General features: G+C 36.9%; 1 protein-coding gene across 1 annotated transcript; it reads left to right on the top strand.

Annotated features, from left to right (window-relative positions):
- The first annotated feature begins 220 nt into the window (after positions 1-220).
- LOC126376039 (alpha-tocopherol transfer protein-like) lies at positions 221-14,041 on the top strand. The gene is made up of 8 exons (XM_050023199.1): positions 221-340; positions 6,931-7,088; positions 7,490-7,649; positions 8,007-8,065; positions 9,192-9,388; positions 10,100-10,210; positions 10,761-10,863; positions 12,670-14,041. The coding sequence occupies exons 2-8, from the start codon at positions 6,941-6,943 to the stop codon at positions 12,819-12,821; spliced, it is 930 nt and encodes a 309-aa protein (XP_049879156.1). The 5' UTR covers positions 221-340; positions 6,931-6,940; the 3' UTR covers positions 12,822-14,041.
- Positions 14,042-20,167: the final 6,126 nt, after the last annotated feature.

Below are 20,167 nucleotides of genomic sequence, written 5' to 3'. Positions count from 1 at the left end.
AGGTATTCATAATTCTAAAACAGATGTATATTTTACGTGACGTTTTATCTATAAGTAAATAACATAAAAAATGGCGAACAAAATGACTCATACATCACAATCATTGAAACCCACGTAATAATTGGGCTAATATCCCCAGAAACAGCTTAAAAATGACTTACAACATTTTGCCTCTAAAGTCCAATGTCGCAACCTTTCAAGGTCTATCAGACAACAAACTCAAGCGCAGAGCGTTGCTCAAGATGTGCCCGATCAGGTAAGTCAGTACTATTCGGTCGACAGGACGGAACGGTGCGCGATCTCCCGCGATCTTGCGAAATCCACGCGCGCAGTGAAACAAGTGAGTGAGCATTCCAATTTTAAAAAATGAATTCATTAATTTTATGAGTTACATAGCTTTGTTTTAAATTGTCACTTTGAATTAAGAACTTGAATATTATCGTTTATACTTTTTCTTTTTAGAAATTATTACCTATAAAGGCTCATGTCGTAATATTCAAATAATATGTCTAGCTAAATCATGGAAATACTTAGCTTAAGCGAGTGAAAGAATGAATCTCAAAGACATAAGTAATGTAATAAGGATCCATTAAGTTACAATTTGATATTTTACTTTTTCGAGGACAATCGTTGCAGACGCATCTCATTTCCGGGAAAAACTATTTTAAATTTTTATTTTAATTATAAATATTCTAAATGTAAGCGAAGATATCCGGTTTTATTTTAAGGCCTAATGACCTCAGTTATGAAGTTACGATCTTGCGCTGACACAATACATCTCATCTTATTTCATAATCCTTGCGTTGTAACACTAGATAGATTATATATTATGTATTTTATGTATAGAGATTAGTATATACTTCTTCTTCTTATCGTGTGTGTCGTGAGGTAGAATACCAACCTCATCAACCCTGGTGTCAGGGTTATAATTGAGCCGCCAAAGGCCCCTGACATGGCTCATGTAACGATTACTCACTTACATCAGTAAATAGTAACCGGGACCAACCGCTTAACGTGCCTTCCGAAGCACGGATCATCTTACTTTCGGACAATCAGGTGATCAGCCTGTAATGTCCTAACCAAACTAGGGATCACAAAGTGATTTTTGTGATATCCCCATCGGGAATCGAACCCGGGGCCTCCGGATCGTGAGTCCAACGCTCAACCACTGGACCACAGAGGCCGTCGGCGGGCGAGTATATACTTATATATATTTATTTCTTCCTTCACAAGCAGTCTCACTAACTACTATATCTACACCAATTTCTGTGTGGAAAAAGCTTTCCTTCGGACTATTTTTAATCCAAGTACGAACAATAACTTAATAATATGTATCAAACTTTGATAAGTAAGTATTGTTCGATGTAATTTCTAGACTTAAGGCCTTTTTCACAAGAACATGCTGGCTTCTGTCAGCCTATAAAAATAGTAATAAACCATTTATTTCCGACTACAAAGGCCCATACAATAAATAAATACCTTAACATGTGCATACATACAGAAAATAATATTATAAACTTAGTAGAAAGAAATCCAACACATTTTGTGTCTCATCTGTGGTACATATAGCTATGTATTTAGCCTATCTATCAATGACTCAGTAATCAGGCAAATAGTACATTTCATACATTAGATAAGCTATCTTTCCCAGTAAGTGATGAATCAGGGACTTAATCTCTGAGATTAACTATCTAAATGTAATAAACAATAATAACTATTCCAATAACTATTCAGGGATTTTCCCTTATAAGGGCGAGCCCCTGACGCTCCCCATTTGTCCAGCCAAGTACTTAATGAGGTCTTAAGGAAATCAAGAATAACGCACATCCAAATGTTATTGTCTTTTTTTAATGAATTTTCCCACAGAACAAGGATGACTAGATCTCATGTACAGATAGATACCTTCTGCTTATAATCATTTACATAGGTACATATGTATGTATATAAACTCACGCCCATAGTCCCTAATGGGGTAGCTAGATCCACAGCCCACAAGTAAATAAGGAGATAACTTGCACCACTTTTGTTACGAAGTCTGATTAGTTACAAGAGTATTGTGCTTGTCATTAAAAAATAATAAATTTTTGTTCAACAGATCACGAGTTTAATAAAATTTTAGCTACATTTAAATTTTGAAAAATAATAATTGTTATTAAAAATCTTTTACAATAAAAGATAATTATTATCCATTGTAATTTTTCTAATAATTCTTACGAAACATCCGTAAGGAGGCTTGCGAGGCCTTTATTATTATTTTACGAAGTCTTTTTTATTGGTGTCTATTTAAATAAATTATTGTGTTTTTATTTTATTTAGAGAAGTGTGTCAGAATATAAGCAAAGGAAATTACATAGTTTCTGCTTACCCTGGTGGGAAATAGGCGTGAGTTGAAGCATATATGACTATTTAATAATGTAACATTTACTAAGACATACGGTCGCAAATTACCATCCATCTTTTCAAATAGAAACGAAACATATTTCCATTATTATACAACATCAAAGTTTTTGCAGTCATTCAGAAAGTATCAAGCACACTGCCGTGTCTCTATGAAATATTGCAATCGACCTTCGGGGCGAAATGTTGACATTATGTGTTGCAAATACCTGTATAGTATACCTTTTGCAATATACACTGAGGTTCAATATTTGCTAACGTAAATCAGGTTTACTACAAACACGCATAGAAAGGTTGAAACAACAAATAGGTTAAAAGAAAAGGTTGAAATCCCAGGGATATATATTATAGACCTTAATAGGTTAAGTTTGTCAGTCCAAGAATATTTTAACCGAGCTAATAGCGGAAAATATTTTTTTTTATAAAATTGGCACGCCGAGCTTCATTCTGAAACAGAATATCAAAAATGTCTTCACTCAATTCAATAATAATATGTTACCCATATTGAATCGACAATTTTCATAAAAATACATTTTTAATTATTTCATTCCCGCTAGGTTAAGCAGTTGGTCCCGGCTATTTACCGAAAAATCCACCAGGGGACCAGCATGGTGGAGTATCCTCCATACCGTTCCAATTGATTGAGGGGAGGCCTGTGCTCAGCAGTGGGACGTATAGGCTGTTTATGTTATGTGTTATAGAGGTATTTTTTCTTGAACGTCTAACCAGCCTTAAACTGCTGCAGAGTATCAACCAGTATTGGTGCAAGAAAATCCACAACACAGGACGCTAGACGTTCCTATAAATACTTAACTGTGAAGTTCATACAAACTTAAATATAACAAAAGTTCCCGCTACCGAAAGGAACACTCGGTCACTGCGCTTTTACACAGCCAGACAGCGAACCACATCTTATTAAGTGGCCTTAACGCCGAAAGTCCTTTTAAAATTCAAAACACATTGTTTAACTGTGTCCAGAAATCTGGGCCGCAGGAGGACACTCGTACAAATGATTCATCATAATATACATCTTAGAACGTCGTGACAAAGTTGTCTTTTGATTACTTGTAGCTCTACTCACATACATTATACGGATAGACCCTAGTTTCACTGCATACTAATCACTTATTTAATTGTTTAAAATATTGTTATGTAACTTCGGAACCCTGTTTCCACTCAAACCGATTACGTTGGCCAGTAACGGATGATCAATATCGAATTCGATTTTCAAGCCGATTTTGCGAAACTCGATCGAGTTGCGAAATCGAGCAAAAACTACTATGAAACATTTACTATTGTAAAAAACGGTTTTTTGCTTGAGTACCTCTAAGTATGATCTAACATTTTTACTCTTATTACGTAAACAATGGTCCCACTGCTAGGCGAATCATACCTCATGAAGCGAATTAATTAATTAAAGTGTTTTTAATGTTTTTTGTCGAAAAACACTTTATTCCATTTACTACGTTCGTCAAGTCCGTTTACTATTTTTAAATATTATTAAAAAGCCATTGCGTAGCATCTGCGGTGCTAAATTGAGTGGCAGAGTGAGAAACAATGTGATATGAAAAATATTTGGTGTAAAAAACGATATAGTGACTAAGATTCAGAAGGGAATGTTAAGTTGGTTTGGACACATAAAGTGGGTGAAGGATAATAGGATTACGAAAGCAGTATATAAAGCGAGGGTTCGTGGTAGAGCTGGCAGAGGAAGACCTAGAGATGTTCTGCGTCCAGCCAGATCAGCGTACGTGTATGTAACAATTGATGAATGTGGAGGAAGCAAGAGAAGTATGTCAGGATCGAAGAAAATGGAATTCCATAGTCTCTGTTCACCCCGGTGGGAAATAGGCGAGAGTTTATGTATGTATTAAAAACCCAGAAGCGTCATGGGGAAACCCCTTAAACATCATTAGAACATCAAAAAAATCAAGTTCAAACGACTAAATGTCAATATAGCGACAGTATAAATACAACTAAATTATGTATGGAATAACGCACGTGTCATTATGGCACTAAACCGGTTTCTCAAGTAACATAGAATCCACCTTTGTTTAAATATCCGTTTATCTTCTAGTTTTTGTGGACTTTGTCTAGAAAATTCATAGCATGGATGACGTGTAACCTTTAATGACGTCAAGGCCTTGACCTCGAAGGTCGCACTTTTTAGATCACCATAACCCGAGCTCTATGGACTTGTTTCGGGGTTCCTGTTTTCACTACCAGATTGGAACTGCGTTGCTTGAAATGTACTTTAAAGTTAGAACCCTATCTCACTAGAACACCATGTTGGTGCAACCACGGTCGCACCAATAACAAAATGTGACAGTTGAAGGTAGCATGTATACAAGAGATACCAGCAAGCTCTGCACGGCAATACCGGCGCGCGGCCCAAATTATATCAAGGTTTTCGACCAATAGACGCAGCGAATGGTATCTACGTGGATAAATATCATACGGTTAATGGCCAAAGCCCTCGAAGCAGCGGCGCGGTTGCCGTTCTGCGAGGGCAGACTTATCATCTTTTGCCTTTTCGTTTCGACATCGCAGCGACGCATGACTCAAACATGACGCAGCAGTCAGTATATATTTCGTCTATAAAGACTCCAAAGGAAAAGTCTTTGTCAGTATTCCAAGGCAGGATACAATTGAAAGAGGTCAACATAAGTAGAAGAAGTCACTGACAATACCGTAAATGTGGCCAATTATTGGTCAGCAAAAATTTAGTATCGATCGCCATCTACTCGCAAAGAAGAAGAACAGGGGGGTTAAAATGGCCACATCGAAGCAATTCATCTAAGAAAGCAATAATGCAATTTGACATTTGCGCATATAAAAGTAAGTTCGCAATGCAAACAAATGTCAAATAAGTAGCAATATTGCTTTCTTAGATGAATAGCTTCGATGTTGCCATTATAACCCTCCAGGAGTAGAAAAAAGACCCTCCTTAGTGTCAGAACATAAACAGCGCCAGACGCACTGTAAACCCTGGTTTGGTTAGGACATTGCAGCTGATCAACCGATTGTCCGAAACTAAGATGATCCGTCTTCAGAAGGCATGTTACCCGGTTACTACTTACCGATGTAAATAAGTAGTTGTTACATGAGTCATGTCAGGGGCCTTTGACGACCCAATAATAACCCTGTCACCATTATTCATGTGGTCGGTAATCCACCTCACAACCCACAAAATAGCAGAAGAAGAGTGTCAGAATTACTTGAGATCGCATCGTCAATAGAACTCGAACGTCCTGAATAATTGTACCACGCTCCCTAATCGCAACCGGTTGAGCTCACAAGAACGACACAAATCTGCCTGGTGCTTTAACCTGCGTCCACGAGATATACGCTAAGATCTCTTACTTCATGTAAAGTTCGCCGAACCCATTTCTGCACACACGTTATGCAAAACAGGTACCTAATATGTTTCTTCGGCTAAAATAAGCATGAAGTAAATTCCCTGCAGTGAAATAGGACAATCTTTGAACTTTATAGATGTTGTCCTTTTAACCTATGTCATAGAAATGAAAGAAAGCAAATTTTCTTCGTAACTATTATAAAAGCATTACTAGTATAAGCACGTTCTTATGCTGATATAACTATTTATAGTTTATTATACGTTTATACGTTTTGATTTGTTTTTAAAATTTCATCGAAGAAAAACAAGGGGCTTAAAAGGGCCACATCGAAGCAATTAATCTAAAAAAGCAATATTGCTATATGACATTTGCGCATATAAAAGTAAACGCAAACAAACGTCGAATAGCAATATTGCTTTTTAGGTGAATTGCTTCGATGTGGCCTTTTTAACCCCCCTGAAATACTTAATTAACGTTTTTTTCCCTGCAGTAACCTACCAAGTTCAACGCCATCTATCCAGCAGCTAGGAAAAAAAAAAAAAAAAAACAGAAAATCCCTCATTATAGGGTACATATTTACAATTTAATAAATAATGGATACAGAACGGCCTTAAAGATTTTACGTGGTAACATCATTATAATTATATACAAGGAAAACTTAAAAGATTTAAAATGATAAAACAGCCTACACTACCGACATTATGTATAATACACTGCAACTTGACTGTGTTTATTTAAAATTCTTTACAGTACGTTCAACTTTGAAAATACTTATTTTACCTTATTTTTTCTTCAAGATGTTACTAAAAATGTTACGTATCTACTAACTCTCTATGTCTGAGGCAACAACCTTATCACGTATAAAAGGATTGACCATGTTCTTTTTTTTTTAAATAGGGTTGATGGTAAGTGAAAATGTGGCCTGCAGTGGTATCTAGTAAATAACATTTCACCCTAGGTTTGCAGAAGAGTAAATAGGAAGTGTGAAAGTTGTGGAGTGAGCAGCTACGTATATCGGCCCAGCAGTGCGTGCCAGGGCACACATGCATTGTATAACTGCTCGGACTCTCTCCCCAAATCTACAGAAAAACATACCTTCCTCAAATAAAAAAGCCTATTAATCCTTAAGCAATCTGAAACTCTTTATAACAATCCTACCTTTCTTTATCTTCAGAGCATCAAACATGACAACTGCAACTCTAGTGCAACCTTCGGGGGAGATGTGGAAGAAAATCAGGGTGGAGCTAAACGAGAACGTCGACACCAGGGACCAGGACCTGGCCATCATCAAGGACTGGATGAAGAAGCAGCCGCATTTGCCCGATAACTGGGGTAGGTTAAGTTATGTATTTTGGAACCTTGCCCAGCACAATTCAGATCCCAAAACTTTTCCGAAAGATTCCTTATTATAAAATCCCATGAATCCCTAACTCTTAAGTCCTCATGAAGCAGTAGTAAGGAAGTCAAATTGACTAGGAACCTAATTAAGTAATAATAATATATTAATCTCTAGTAATCTTAAATGATGACTATCAAGATAGGATAATATAATATTAAGATATTTGTATTATAGTACTTAATTCAGCCATATCAGGGGCTTTTGCTCAATAATAACCCTGACACCAGGGTTGATGAGGTCATCCGCCTCACAACCCACACGATAAAAGAAACTACTTCTTTACTCTTATACAACACAAAATCTCAAATTTTAATTCTTTCTTAAAATATTCCAGATGACAGCCGCATCATGACCTTCCTCCGCGGCTGCAGCTTCTCCCTGGAGAAGACCAAGCGTAAGCTGGACATGTACTTCACAATGCGCGCCGCTTGTCCGGAGTTCTTCACCAACAGGGACATCACCAGACCCGAACTCCATGATCTGGCTACAAGAGCGTGAGTGGACTTTTACTTTTTCCAATATCTTTACGAGATTACGTGATTGCCATTAAATGGAATTTGCAGTAAGTATTTTTATAGAACACTTATCTATGTTTTAAATGCATTCAGTAGTGTGTATAAGGAATGCATCAATCGATGAAAACCAATTTAAGTACCTATTTGCGTAACTATAATTATAGAAAATAATAATAAAGTAGGTGACTTAGTTGCAAACCAGTTAAACCACGAAAGTACCCAGGTACAGCTGTATACAAAATCAAATATTTTGTTGAGTAATTACACAGAAAAATTAAAAATATATTGCATCTGCCTCACCTATAATAATAAATAAATTCAACTTTAAATTTTCAGTCAAGGACCCCCAATGCCTGGTTTGACTCCAAATGGCCGCAGAGTAACCATCTGTAGAGGTACGTGTCACAAATAATGTTCATTAACGCCATTTTTAACGCCTAACCGTAATTTCTGATATCATTTACATTCCTCTTGAAAATGTTCAGAAAGCCTGCATGTAGTCAATCAAAATTATCATTGGCATGGGGATAGGGAACAAATGCTTACATGAAGTCTCGCTGCATCTTGAATTTATCATCAGTGCATCAACCTCGCACATGCTGAGTTGGGCATAGGCCTCCCCTACTAAAATATTGATTCAAGCCACATCTCACCACGCAAACCCAGCGAGCCTCGGTAAAATGGACAAACGCTTCTTTTGTCTCAAGCTTTTGCAGGTTTCCTCAGGATAAATACTTTACCTGAAAAACCAATGTTAACTTTTGAGCTTAAAGTCAAACTATAATAAATATTGACCTGAGTTTGAATGCCCTTCGCCTGAATAGTAGGTGAACCAATTAACAGTCGAGCTACCATAATAATTTAATCTTGCTTACAACTTCTCCCGCAAGCAAAGATCACCTATATTCTTTTACACTTCCCTTCACAAACTCCCTACTTCCTAGTTCAACCATATCCAGGTTATTTCTCCATCACTACCAAAATATGTCCAAGTTCTGCATCCTTCAATAATATCTATCCATCCGACGACCGATTCCACATATCCGAAGAGAACTTTTTCTTACTTCCAAATGGCAAGGATCAGTCTGAAACATTGACAATGTTTTCCAGTGACCTTGTACTGGAATCGAAAATTGATGTTGATGATGATTCAAAACACTTTGGTGGGTAACTTACACTCTGGGTGCACTCAAGACAGCGGTTCAACAGTTCCAAACCCTTACAGTAGTAAATTGATACACAGGAACTTATTATTGGCATCTTCGGCACAATAGCACTCAAGAACGCAGGCCGGATTTTACAAGAGGTTTGATAAGCGATAGCAGTATGTAATCGAAAGCTTCTGCAAAATCGCTGAAATTCCAATATCAGACTTGACTACGTGTTAACAAGACCAATATTTGTTCTAGGTGTAGGTGAGTGGTGTTCTCTGGACCCTCGATGGACTCCCAGTGAAGTGTCTTGTTTACTTTAAAACTGTTATATTCGTGAAACTAAAGAAATTTCTTCCAATAATTTCAGGTTTGGACAAGAACTTAGACACGAATCAGTTGAACGATGCCTTCAAAGTGGCGATGATGATTGGTGATGTCAGACTCGCTGAAGAAGTAGAGGGAGTGGCTGGTGACGTTTACATTCTGGATGCTAGTATAGTGGCTCCGAGCCATCTGGGCAAGATTTCCCCTTCAGCTGTCAAGAAGTTCTTGATTTGTGTTCAGGTAGGCGTAGAAATTCTGAACATTCAACCAGTCACCTAGTCCACCAGTCATTTAAATTATTAGTCAATCAATGAATTTGCTTCTGAAATCGCCACTCTTATTACGTTGGTAGAATTCACTTTGCATATTTCTTTCACGTAGTAATTATCTAATAATTTAGCTCAGTTGATATTCTAAACATTGCACTTTTCACGTAAATGTTATGTCTATGAACACTTATTACAATAACTAGCTATCTTTGATATAAATGCGGAATTACGGTGCGTATTTCATTTATTTTTCATTATTTTGTAGTAGTTATCTGTAAATATTATGTAATTTTTAAGTAATAATTTTAACCAAAATTATAATCATTTATTTAAGTTTTTTTTTATATTGAACATGCTTCTAATCAATAACAGCTTAATTATATTACAAACGTCTTTATTCAGCTTTTATAAGTACTTATAAGACTCACTTTTGCATGTTTTTATTATCTTTACTGTAAAATAAAATAATAAGTGCATGTTTTACCATTTGCTGACAAACTGTGTCAGCAGATAGGCCAATTTGAAGCAACTCATCTTAAAATGCAATATTGCTATTTGACATTTGTTGTCATTGCGCACTTACTTTTATATGAAAAGTTTTGTATTCCAAACAACGCGCCAGTAAGTGCTAATACAGGCCCTGTGGAAATTATAATAAAGTAGATTGTTGTAATAATTCCAGGAAGCGTACCCCGTGAAGCTGAAGGAAGTCCACGTGGTCAATGCTTCGCCCATCATAGACACCGTGGTCAACCTGGTGAAACCCTTCCTCAAGGAGAAGATCAAGAATAGGGTACGTTGATTTTATATAGAGCACTTTATAAAGCTTAACCAATATACAACAGAATGGACCTCTGGAAATATGTAGATGTGGAAGGCCTTTGCCCAGCAGTGGCATCAAATCCTTCTGTCCGTATCCCACTCTAAGTGGGATCGGCACAAGATATATTATTCCTCTTCCATCAGTCAATTGTCATCACACATCTTTCACGCACTATCCTTCTTCACCCAATCTATCCTTTCTTTCTTTAGTCGTCTCCTACCTCTATATCCATCCAAATTCACACTCATAACTTTCCTCGTTATATGCCTTTCATCCCTCCTCATTACGTGCCCATACCATGCTCCATTCAACTTCTCCGACAGAGGTGAGAACAAAACAGCTTTTTGAAAATTGGAATACTTTTCCCTCATCCTTTGCACAACGTCTTCAGTTTCTCACCAGGTGAGAACTCTCAGCGCATTTCTCCGGGCAAGAACTTAATGCCATAAGCGGCAAATCTACAATAAGTCACGTTATAAAAAAAGGTAGTTTCTCATCAAAATGCCTTCACTGTTTGCAGATCTTCATCCATACGGACGTGAAGACACTGTACGAGCATGTACCGAAGGAAATCCTGCCAGAAGAATATGGTGGCTACGGCGGCTCCTTGGACGAAATTAACAGTAAGTAAGCCTAGTTTTAAGACGGGCTACTGTGTGCGGGAAGTGTGGTCGAAGTGAAAGTCGGTCGAAAATTGCTTTTACGACATGCCCGTGGTGGTAAGTAACTGAACACAATCTTGCTTTTTCATTCATTATACCATGTCCAGAAATTTTGATACGGATAAATTTTAATAAATTCAGGCGTTTCACACAATGTGTAGTGGCAAACTGTTAAGGCCTGTGCCCATTACACTAGGACCGTGCTAGGACGGTGTCAGGCACGGACCTGCGCGTGCCGGATGCTACTATGACCACTGCAACGGAGCAACCCCGTTCTAACCCTGTATGTACCGGGAATTCTGGCCAGTCCATGCATACGGTGTGTACGCTACGGTGTTCCTCGGTGACGGAACGGTTTAGTCGGCGTGGCGCCATAGAACTTCATCATACAGAGAATATTTTTTTGTCCATGCCGGGGTCCTAATATGATACACTGTAGTGGGCACACACCTTTAACAAAATAAAACTTCGAGACACACATAACCTTACGACGTTATTCCCAAATGGGCTAGTCAAATGTACTTTATAGAATATTTATTTCTAAAATTAATTGAGTCTCGTGTTCTCCAGTACAGTATAATTTATTACGTGGTAAACTTTGATAACTATATACGTCCCACTGCTCCCCGTAATCAACCGGAGGGAGTATGGAGCATACTCCACCACGCTGCTCCACTGCGGGTTGGTGGAGGTGTTTTTACGACTAATAGCCGGGACCAACGGCTTAACGTGCCCTCCGAAACACGTATATAGGCTGTGTATGTTATGTTATGTAAACTTTGCTAACTGTCGTATTTGTATTTTTTTGCTAAAGTGGTTTGTGTCTTAATAACAATTGTAAATTGTGCAAATCAGTTTCGTCAAAAAATGCAGTTACGCCAGTTCGCGACATAATCGACGATTCGAAATAGTCATTGCAATCCCACACACATCAATACTAATGTTAACAACAACTTCTAATATTAAGCCGCCATGATGGTCTACTTTCCCAAGGTCACACACCCATTCATAGTAGCCATAAACCCAAACACGTATGACCTCAGGGTAATTATCTAATCTCCTTACGAAACCCGACCTTGACTTAGCCAACTTGCGTTCTTTGTATGTAGGTAGAAATTACAAAAGCTTGGATTAAGATATAAAACTTGTATATTTAATATACATTACACATTACATTTCATTATTATTTTATTTATACCTGTCAGGGGGGTTAAAAAGGCCACATTGAAGCAATTCATCTAAAAAAGTAATATTGCTTTTTGATATTTAATTTTGTTAACAATGCACATTCACTTTTATATGCGGAAATGGAAAATTGCAATATTGCTTTTTATAGGAATTGCTGTGATGTGGCCTTTTTAATCCCTCTGAAATGTGCCTGCAAATGTTTCTTTCAAAGTAACTTGCCACAAGCATCATATCCATGTTCAGGCACTGCAATATAGTCGGTATTACTGTTGAAAGATATTGAAATAGAGTATTGTCTTTCAAAAAACGATAAACCGGAACGAATATCAGAGTGGCTTTAGGGGACCTAACACGGCCACATTGCGCATTCACTTTTATATGCGAAAAGGTCATATTATAATATCGCTTTTTAAATGAATTGCATGAATGCGACCATTTTAGACCAAGAGGTTGCCTTACTTGTGTCTCTGCCCACCATGACTCCTCGTGTTCTACAATTAAATTTTCAACAAGATTACTACAATGATTCTGTATTGAAAATAACCGATAGTCATTTTGTGTTTTTTTTTCTATTTACAGAAGCCTGGATGAAGAAATTAGCCGACTACAAGGACTGGTTCAAGGCCCAGGAGTCGATCAAAGCAAACGAGGCTCTAAGACCAGGGAAACCGACCAACTACGATGAGCTGTTCGGCATCGATGGCTCGTTTAGACAACTGTCCATCGATTAGAGCAAATAGGTTAAATTCTAATTTGTAAGCAACTTAGATATTTTATAATCAGAATGGTAAGCTATTTTCTATTCGTATCCTAAGAGCCGTTTAGCCGTCTAAACAGGCCACATTGGAGCAATTCATCTAAAAACCAATACTGCATTATGTGCAATCACAGTAGGGGCATCATGTCAACAAATAAATGTCAAATAGCAATATCGTTACTATGCCAAAATGCAGTGCTTCGCTTTGATACCTATTATACTAATTGCTTCAATATGGCCTTTTTAACTCCTCTGGTTTGCAACAGTTAAGGAATAAGTTTACTATTCTAATTATGCTATATCTAGGTTTTATTAAATGTAAATGTGGTGTGAAGGAATGCCCCTGAGAATCTAATAGCTCGGACTAAATAAGACTTAATGGTTTTAATAAAAGCTGATAAATATTATTATATAAGTAGATATATAATGTAATAACAAGCTTATCACATCCCTAAGGAGTGAAATTCTCTGTCGTCTTCTGTATTTTCGAATGCATATAACGGGTTATTTCAAGGCCAGAGTGAACAGGCACCTTCTGCGAGCGAGCTCCATCTTAGGCCTCGTTAATGATTACGGGCAAGTCTGGGGCCAAGAGCAAACCCATCAAAGGTAAAAAAACCCACTGGTGTGAGGCATATGCGTATATTATATATACTTCTTCCACAACTAAATATAATTCCATTTGTAAGAAAAATATGCGTACCTAGTAAAAGTTGTTGGAGTATTCAGTTATATGGCTCTATCCCTACCTACCTATTAATAAGGATTATACCCGTGAATTGAAATTAAAAATAGCCCTTAATAGTTTAATAAATTTAAACATCTCTCTACACTAGATTATGTAATGAAATATTTCATATTGTGATATTTTATGATAGGTTTAAGTACTTACTAGAATAAATATTCGTAAAAAGCAACGTGTTTCAATCTTCTCCTATATCATCATCATCAGCCTATTTACGTTCTAACTATTATAATTCGTACTGTTATAATACTATAATGTCTATGAGAGACAAAATCTTGTACATTATTGTATCAGTGACAATGATTATACCAACATGGGGTAGCAGTATAATTGTTTAGAGATGTAGGTGTTTAGCACAAAGATAAGTTTGATAATGAACTTCACTGATTTTAATTAATTAATTTTGTGGAAGTAAAATAAAACCACCATTATAGTTACATGGTTAAACAGGAAGTCGTTTTATTTCTTTTTTTTATCCCTACCACAGGTTAAATCATATTTGGAATTCGGATACATGTTCGGGTTGAACAGTAGGAAGCGCTGCTGGTTATTATAATAAAACCCCACACAAATATTTGAATGAACTGTATTACTTAACCCTTTCCTGGACAGAGATCATGGGTCATAATAGGTAATATGACACATTGGGATCGGAACGTCACTAGACGTTCTGTCCTTGAAAGTTTCAATAATAAACTGTAATAGCCTATTGCCAAATCCTGGAAACCACATTATTTTAATAAATAAACACCTACATAAACTAACGCCTATTTCCCATCGGAGTAAGCAGATACTTTGGTACTATTCCTATTTGTATTTTAATAAATAATGTTTATTAAAAAAACCGTGAGGAGCTCGGTGGCGCAGCGGTAAACGCGCTCGGTCTGCGATTGTTGAAGTTAAGCAACTTTCGCAAAGGCCGGCCATAGGATGGGTGACCACAAAAAAAGTTTTCATCTCGAGCTCCTCCGTGCTTCGGAAGGCGCGTTAAGCCGTTGGTCCCGGCTGCATTAGCAGTCGTTAATAACCATCAATCCGTACTGGGCTCGCGTGATGGTTTAAGGACTGAACCCCTATCCATCCATAGGGAAGGCCCGTGCCCACAGTAGTGGGGACGTTAATGGGTTGATGATGATGATTAAAAAACATTCAGTTAAAGATTATTTCGAAGCTAAGCAAACACACAATAAGATCATGTCTTCCTGGTGTACTCAGCCTTGATGAGGTACTCAATAAGAATAACAATTAAACAGCCGATGATGCGAACGAAAACCAACAAAGGTATAATGGTGTTTCAAATGCGGAAGTCAAAAATTGTGCTGGTAAGTTGAAACATAAATTATAGTATGCGTATGTACACATACAAATTGGGTTAATAAGTTTTTTTTTAATTTCCACATACGACAAGTTACAGTTCAGACCATGATTCTAAGTTAATATCAAGTGGATATTTCCGTCGCAAAATTCATGTCATTTTTTTAGTTTTTTTTTTTATTATTTTCAATTCTACACTTTTGCGATGAAAAACTCCACTTGATATTAACTCAATAATGAGCCCCCGGAAGGTCAAATTGGCAGCCGTTTCTGTAAGGAACTAGACCTTTCATAAATCTGTAATAAATTAAAATGTAATGTAATGTATGTAATGTAATGTAATGTTTTTATATTGTTATTGAAAGAAAGAAAGAGACATTTATTATTTTGTTTCTTTCAACTTTCAACTGCACAACATTCGTCGCCTATGTAAGCTTCTAAACCCTTGTATCAAATTTCACAGGTGACTGTGTTAGTGGTATTATGTATATATGTTTGTACGTTTATATCTACGTTTGTATGTATATTCGTGTGTAAATTTGTCTGTAAGTTTGTATGTACCTATGTTTGTCTACGCATTTCTAAGAAACTGCAAATCGCATTGCAATAATATGGTTTTTTTTCGGATTAAGTATAATAATGTATTATACTGTTATATTATATTGTAAATATCTAATCGTGATGTTAGTCGATATGTGGGAAATCCCTTCGCGATGACACATGTGGACTAGTCACTCTACCACGAGATTTGTATTATACAATAATAATAGATAATTTAATAAGATGGGCTCCTATAAATGTACCTCTAAGATTTCCATCTATACATAGATGGAAAAGCCCCAATCCATGAATTGCATTTAATTAATAAATCCATGCAATTTCAATGAGGGATTTTCCAATCGACGTTCCCCAAACACACGGTAGATGGCGTTGTTAAGTTTTTTCCACGTACCTTTTATACAACCTCTGTGGTCTGGCTGGTGATTCGGCTTATGATTTGAGGGTCCGGGTACGATTCCTAGTGACGACGTTATCAAATCTTCGTACTTTTACGCATGGTCTAACGAACAGCAGGGCAGATACAATGCATCGCCTAACCTCTTTTGCGCAAATAGTATGATACAGAGTTTTTTTCTTATTAAGATCCTTTTTTAATATTATATGTTTACAAAATAAGAATGCGATTTTATATCTGTGTATTACAAGGCCCGAAACATGGGCGCGATTGAGCTTCGTGTGACGTCACATTTCACGAAATAAAAATGATCTGTCAGGTTTATTGAAATGTGACGTCACTGGGAAAAATGTCACGTCACCAACCGTTTTCAATATGAAGAAAAATATGTTTTTTTTTTTCTATTATATAAAAATTTGAAATTTTGAAAACGCGAGGTAAATTATGTTGATTTGTTTTTTAATTAAAATCTTATATAAAGTTTTTTGAGAAAATAAAATATTCTTAGAGGTATAAAAAAGCTTTTGTAATTTTCTAAAATACTTATCCGAAAACTGCCAAGTACCAGATGTTTCTTTTTTTTCTTTCTTTCTTCTTCCAGCCAATTGTAATTATTAATTAAACACATTGGTTTTTACGCATCTACTTAGTATTTTTGTGATATTTTATCATTCACAATCACTGATACCTACACAATAGGCGCGTAGATATTATAAAATTGTAGGGTATAAGGTCAAAAAACAATTTTGACACACAAAACGTGACAATAGAACAGTTAAATTACTAACGTATTAAAATCGCATCTTCGTAATCTTTACGAAACTAACCAAGGCTAACCTTGAGGGCCCTTTTATAGATCGTAACTTTTGCACACTTTGGATTACATACAGTCATGAGCAATATAATGTACCCACTTTAGGACTCTGTCGCACTAACATATTTGACATTTAGTGAGACTTACAGTTCAATTTGTCAAAAAAGTTAATGTGACATGGTACCAAAGTCTATATATTAATGCTCGTAACCGTACATACGCAAAGTCAATGGTTTAAATGGCCATAAGAATCAGTTTCCTTAGCCATAAGTTAGAAAATAGAAATAGAAAAATAGAAAAATATTTATTTCAAAAAAAGAGATTTACAAAAGTAATCTGTTACAAAAAACTGGTTTTATGAGGTAGTTTCAGAAAATCTACATTATAGACAGATAACACAGCGGACCCTGCACTAAGCATAAGCCTGTATCGCAGGGGCCCGAAAAAATTAACATTGTTTGGTTTTGTTCGGACTTATCCAGAAGCAACAGATGAAACATTTAAACGTACAAAAGAAACTGGTATGTGAAAAAATATAATATGTATATAATATATAGTAAAGTTAGAAGGAGTGTCTATGTGGGTGTGTGTGTGTGTGTGTGTGTGTGTGTGTGTGTGTGTGTGTGTGTGTGTGTGTGTGTGTGTGTGTGTGTGTGTTTGTGTGTGAGTGTGTGAGTGTGTATTTCTATGTGATCCCGTAATTATGAATTTGGCATCAATTCCTCCGTTTTGTCATAGTTCTGACTCAGCAACCATGTCTCAACTTCTTTTTTGGTCTCTCGGAGGGACATCGATTTAATCGGGAGTTTGTGGCAAATTTTATTATATACGTAGATGGAAAGATAATGTGGGTGACGTTTAGCAAAAGTAGTTTTAACTGTCGGAATTGCAACTCTAAAAATCCTTCGCTGCAGAAGCGCTTCGTACTCAGGTGAGGAGCGAACAGCTCTGTGTCTTGCAACCACAGTCTTTAACATGAACAACTGGCGCACCCGCAGAACTTTGCATTCGTTGTAAAGTAAGTCAGTAGAAAACCTGAAAGGTTTTTGCAACATCACCTTGAGTATAGCCCTCTGCGCACGCTCTACCTCTATAAGTATTGTTTTAGCCGCCCCACCCCAAACCCCGATACAGTATGTGATTAAGGATTGTGCAAGAGCTTTATACACCGTTAATAACATGTCCTTCGAGGCACAATGCCGCAGAGATTTCATTATATAAATCATTTTTCTCAATCGAGAAGCAAGTGCTGAGATTTGTGGCCTGAAAGACATGCATTCGTCTATCAGAATACCAAGGTATTTGATAGTAGTGGCTCGTATTATTGTTTTGCAATTGCATGTGAAGTCAATATTGCTATGAAGAAAAGGAAGGCAAGTGCTTGAGTGTAGCTGTAATGATCTTAATGGCGGCTCTGATGCTTTGGTTTTGTAGAAAGCTATATATTTTGTTTTAGCGACGTTTAGTGTTAGTAAATTCCTATCTAGCCAATTTGCAACAATTCCCAAACCCGTTTCAGCAAGTCTATATGTTTCATCCCAGGAGTTGCCTCGAAACAAAATAACTGTATCATCAGCGTAGCAAATCACCTCCGTGCTAGGTAAGGTCAGTTTCAAGAGATCGTTCATGTATATAATGAATAGCGTAGGTCCCAGGACACTACCTTGTGGAACACCAAAAACATGAGGAAGCATTTGGCTAGCTGACGTGCCCACTTTTATACACTGTTGCCTACAGTTGCAAACAATCACGCAAAAAGACAGCGTAATTGAAGTAAATACGTTTAATGGAATTAACATTTCACCTTATGTCAATCCTAGTTCCAGCTATGTAATGGCTTACCCCTTTTTACCTACATGGGACTTAAAAATAGCTGGCGAGAGGGTGTACTACACATACCTCTGCCTACCTCTTCGGGGATACAGGCGTGATGCTATGACGTCATTTTATATTACTATTTACTAGCTAATCTAGCTACAGCTCCAACCCCAACAGCATCCTGAAGACATTAGCTGATCGATACACATCGCCGCTTTGTTTTGTGCGTAGGGTGACAACCACGGGAACTAACCCGTTCTCGTGATGGTCTTGAATGCGTGCAAAATAGAATTTCATTACTAACAATAGTTTCATAAGTCACTTTTTACTAACATAATATTATTATGGATGTAATTTTTTGATCCGAAATAAACAACTTTTTTTAATGGCATTTGCTGAGCTGCAGCCGTTTCGGCATTATTTATAATTCTATTGTTAATTACTAACTTAAATTATGTATTTTTTGCCGAATAAATATCTTCTTTCTTTCTTTCTTTCTATTAAGCATGTTATATTACTATTTACTAAGTAGCTATTAAGCAGATCATAGTTTTGTGTGTTTGGAAACTAGACAAAAGACTAGATTTTCCCAACGATAAATACCTCTGGTAGATCTCGTGACGAGATGACTGACTTGTGTCAATTCCCAGACCGACGGCTTAAAGTACCTTCTGAAGGAAAGATGGGCTTGAAGTACACAGGGTCTTAGTGACTACGTAACGAAAACTTTGAGGGATCATGAATTTTGCGACGGTAAATTCCACTTGATATCACCTCAGAATCATGGTCTGAATCATCTACCTTAGTATTCGTTACGACGTCACTAAAACCCTGTATAAGGGTGAATATCAAAATGTGCCAAGTTTGGTGGCGAACTTTCATATTATTTACATACATACATAAACTCACGCCCGTAATCCCTAATGGGGTGGGCAGAGCTACAAGTAATCAAAGACAACTTGCAGCCACTGTTGATACGATGTCGTAAGCTGGATATGACGAACCTTACGGTGATAATGCAGGGCCCGCAGAATACCAGCGTCGCGGCTCATGCCGCGACTTATGCTGAGCGAGGTCCTTTTATTCCGGACTCCACCGCAGATGATCGGGCCGTCAGTGCGTTGCATTTAGAATACTTAGTTTTATTATTATTGTTTTTATGATTTTGGTTTGTTTTTCTTTTTGTTTTGGTATATTTTTTTTTTGTCTATGTACTTATTGATTTCCGTGTGGTTTCTGTCCTGTGTTAAATGTAATGTACCTGTCTGTCTGTGTCTGTGGTGCCCGGAAGTAATAAATGTTTATTTCTTTCTTTATTTCTTTCTTTCTTTATAAGGGATCAGCCTATCGCCCATAACATTAGCCCATCATGTTAGAGGACACAATCCCTCTGTCGGTTTTTACGACATGCCCGGGAAGACAAGCAGCTGGACGTGTTCTATGTTTTTTATTTGCTCCCAGAACAGCATAGAAGCATTCATATTATTTTTTCGTGAAAAATTGGTTCCGACATGAAAAAGAATAGTTCTAGCTACGAGGAACAAGTTACCTCGAAAAAACACGAATAATAATATGAAAGTTCGCCACCAAACTTGACATTTTGATATTCACCCATAAACAAAAAGAAACACATTTCGCAACAATCTCTTGCTATCATAAGATCGAACTTGCAAA

The sequence above is a fragment of the Pectinophora gossypiella genome, chromosome 20 (assembly GCF_024362695.1).
Source record: "Pectinophora gossypiella chromosome 20, ilPecGoss1.1, whole genome shotgun sequence".
In the NCBI taxonomy this organism is placed as follows: domain Eukaryota; kingdom Metazoa; phylum Arthropoda; class Insecta; order Lepidoptera; family Gelechiidae; genus Pectinophora; species Pectinophora gossypiella.
The sequence above is the reverse complement of the archived record's forward strand: the minus strand, read 5'-3'. Positions and strand labels throughout refer to the sequence as shown.

What these genes read in the sequence shown, in the direction of transcription:
- LOC126376039 (XM_050023199.1), top strand. Translation starts at nt 6,941, where the DNA reads ATGACAACTGCAACTCTAGTGCAACCTTCGGGGGAGATGTGGAAGAAA. An exon ending in CATGATCTGGCTACAAGAGC is followed by an intron (nt 7,650 to 8,006) that starts GTGAGTGGACTT and finishes TTAAATTTTCAG; the next exon opens with TCAAGGACCCCCAATGCCTG. An exon ending in CTCCTTGGACGAAATTAACA is followed by an intron (nt 10,864 to 12,669) that starts GTAAGTAAGCCT and finishes TTCTATTTACAG; the next exon opens with AAGCCTGGATGAAGAAATTA.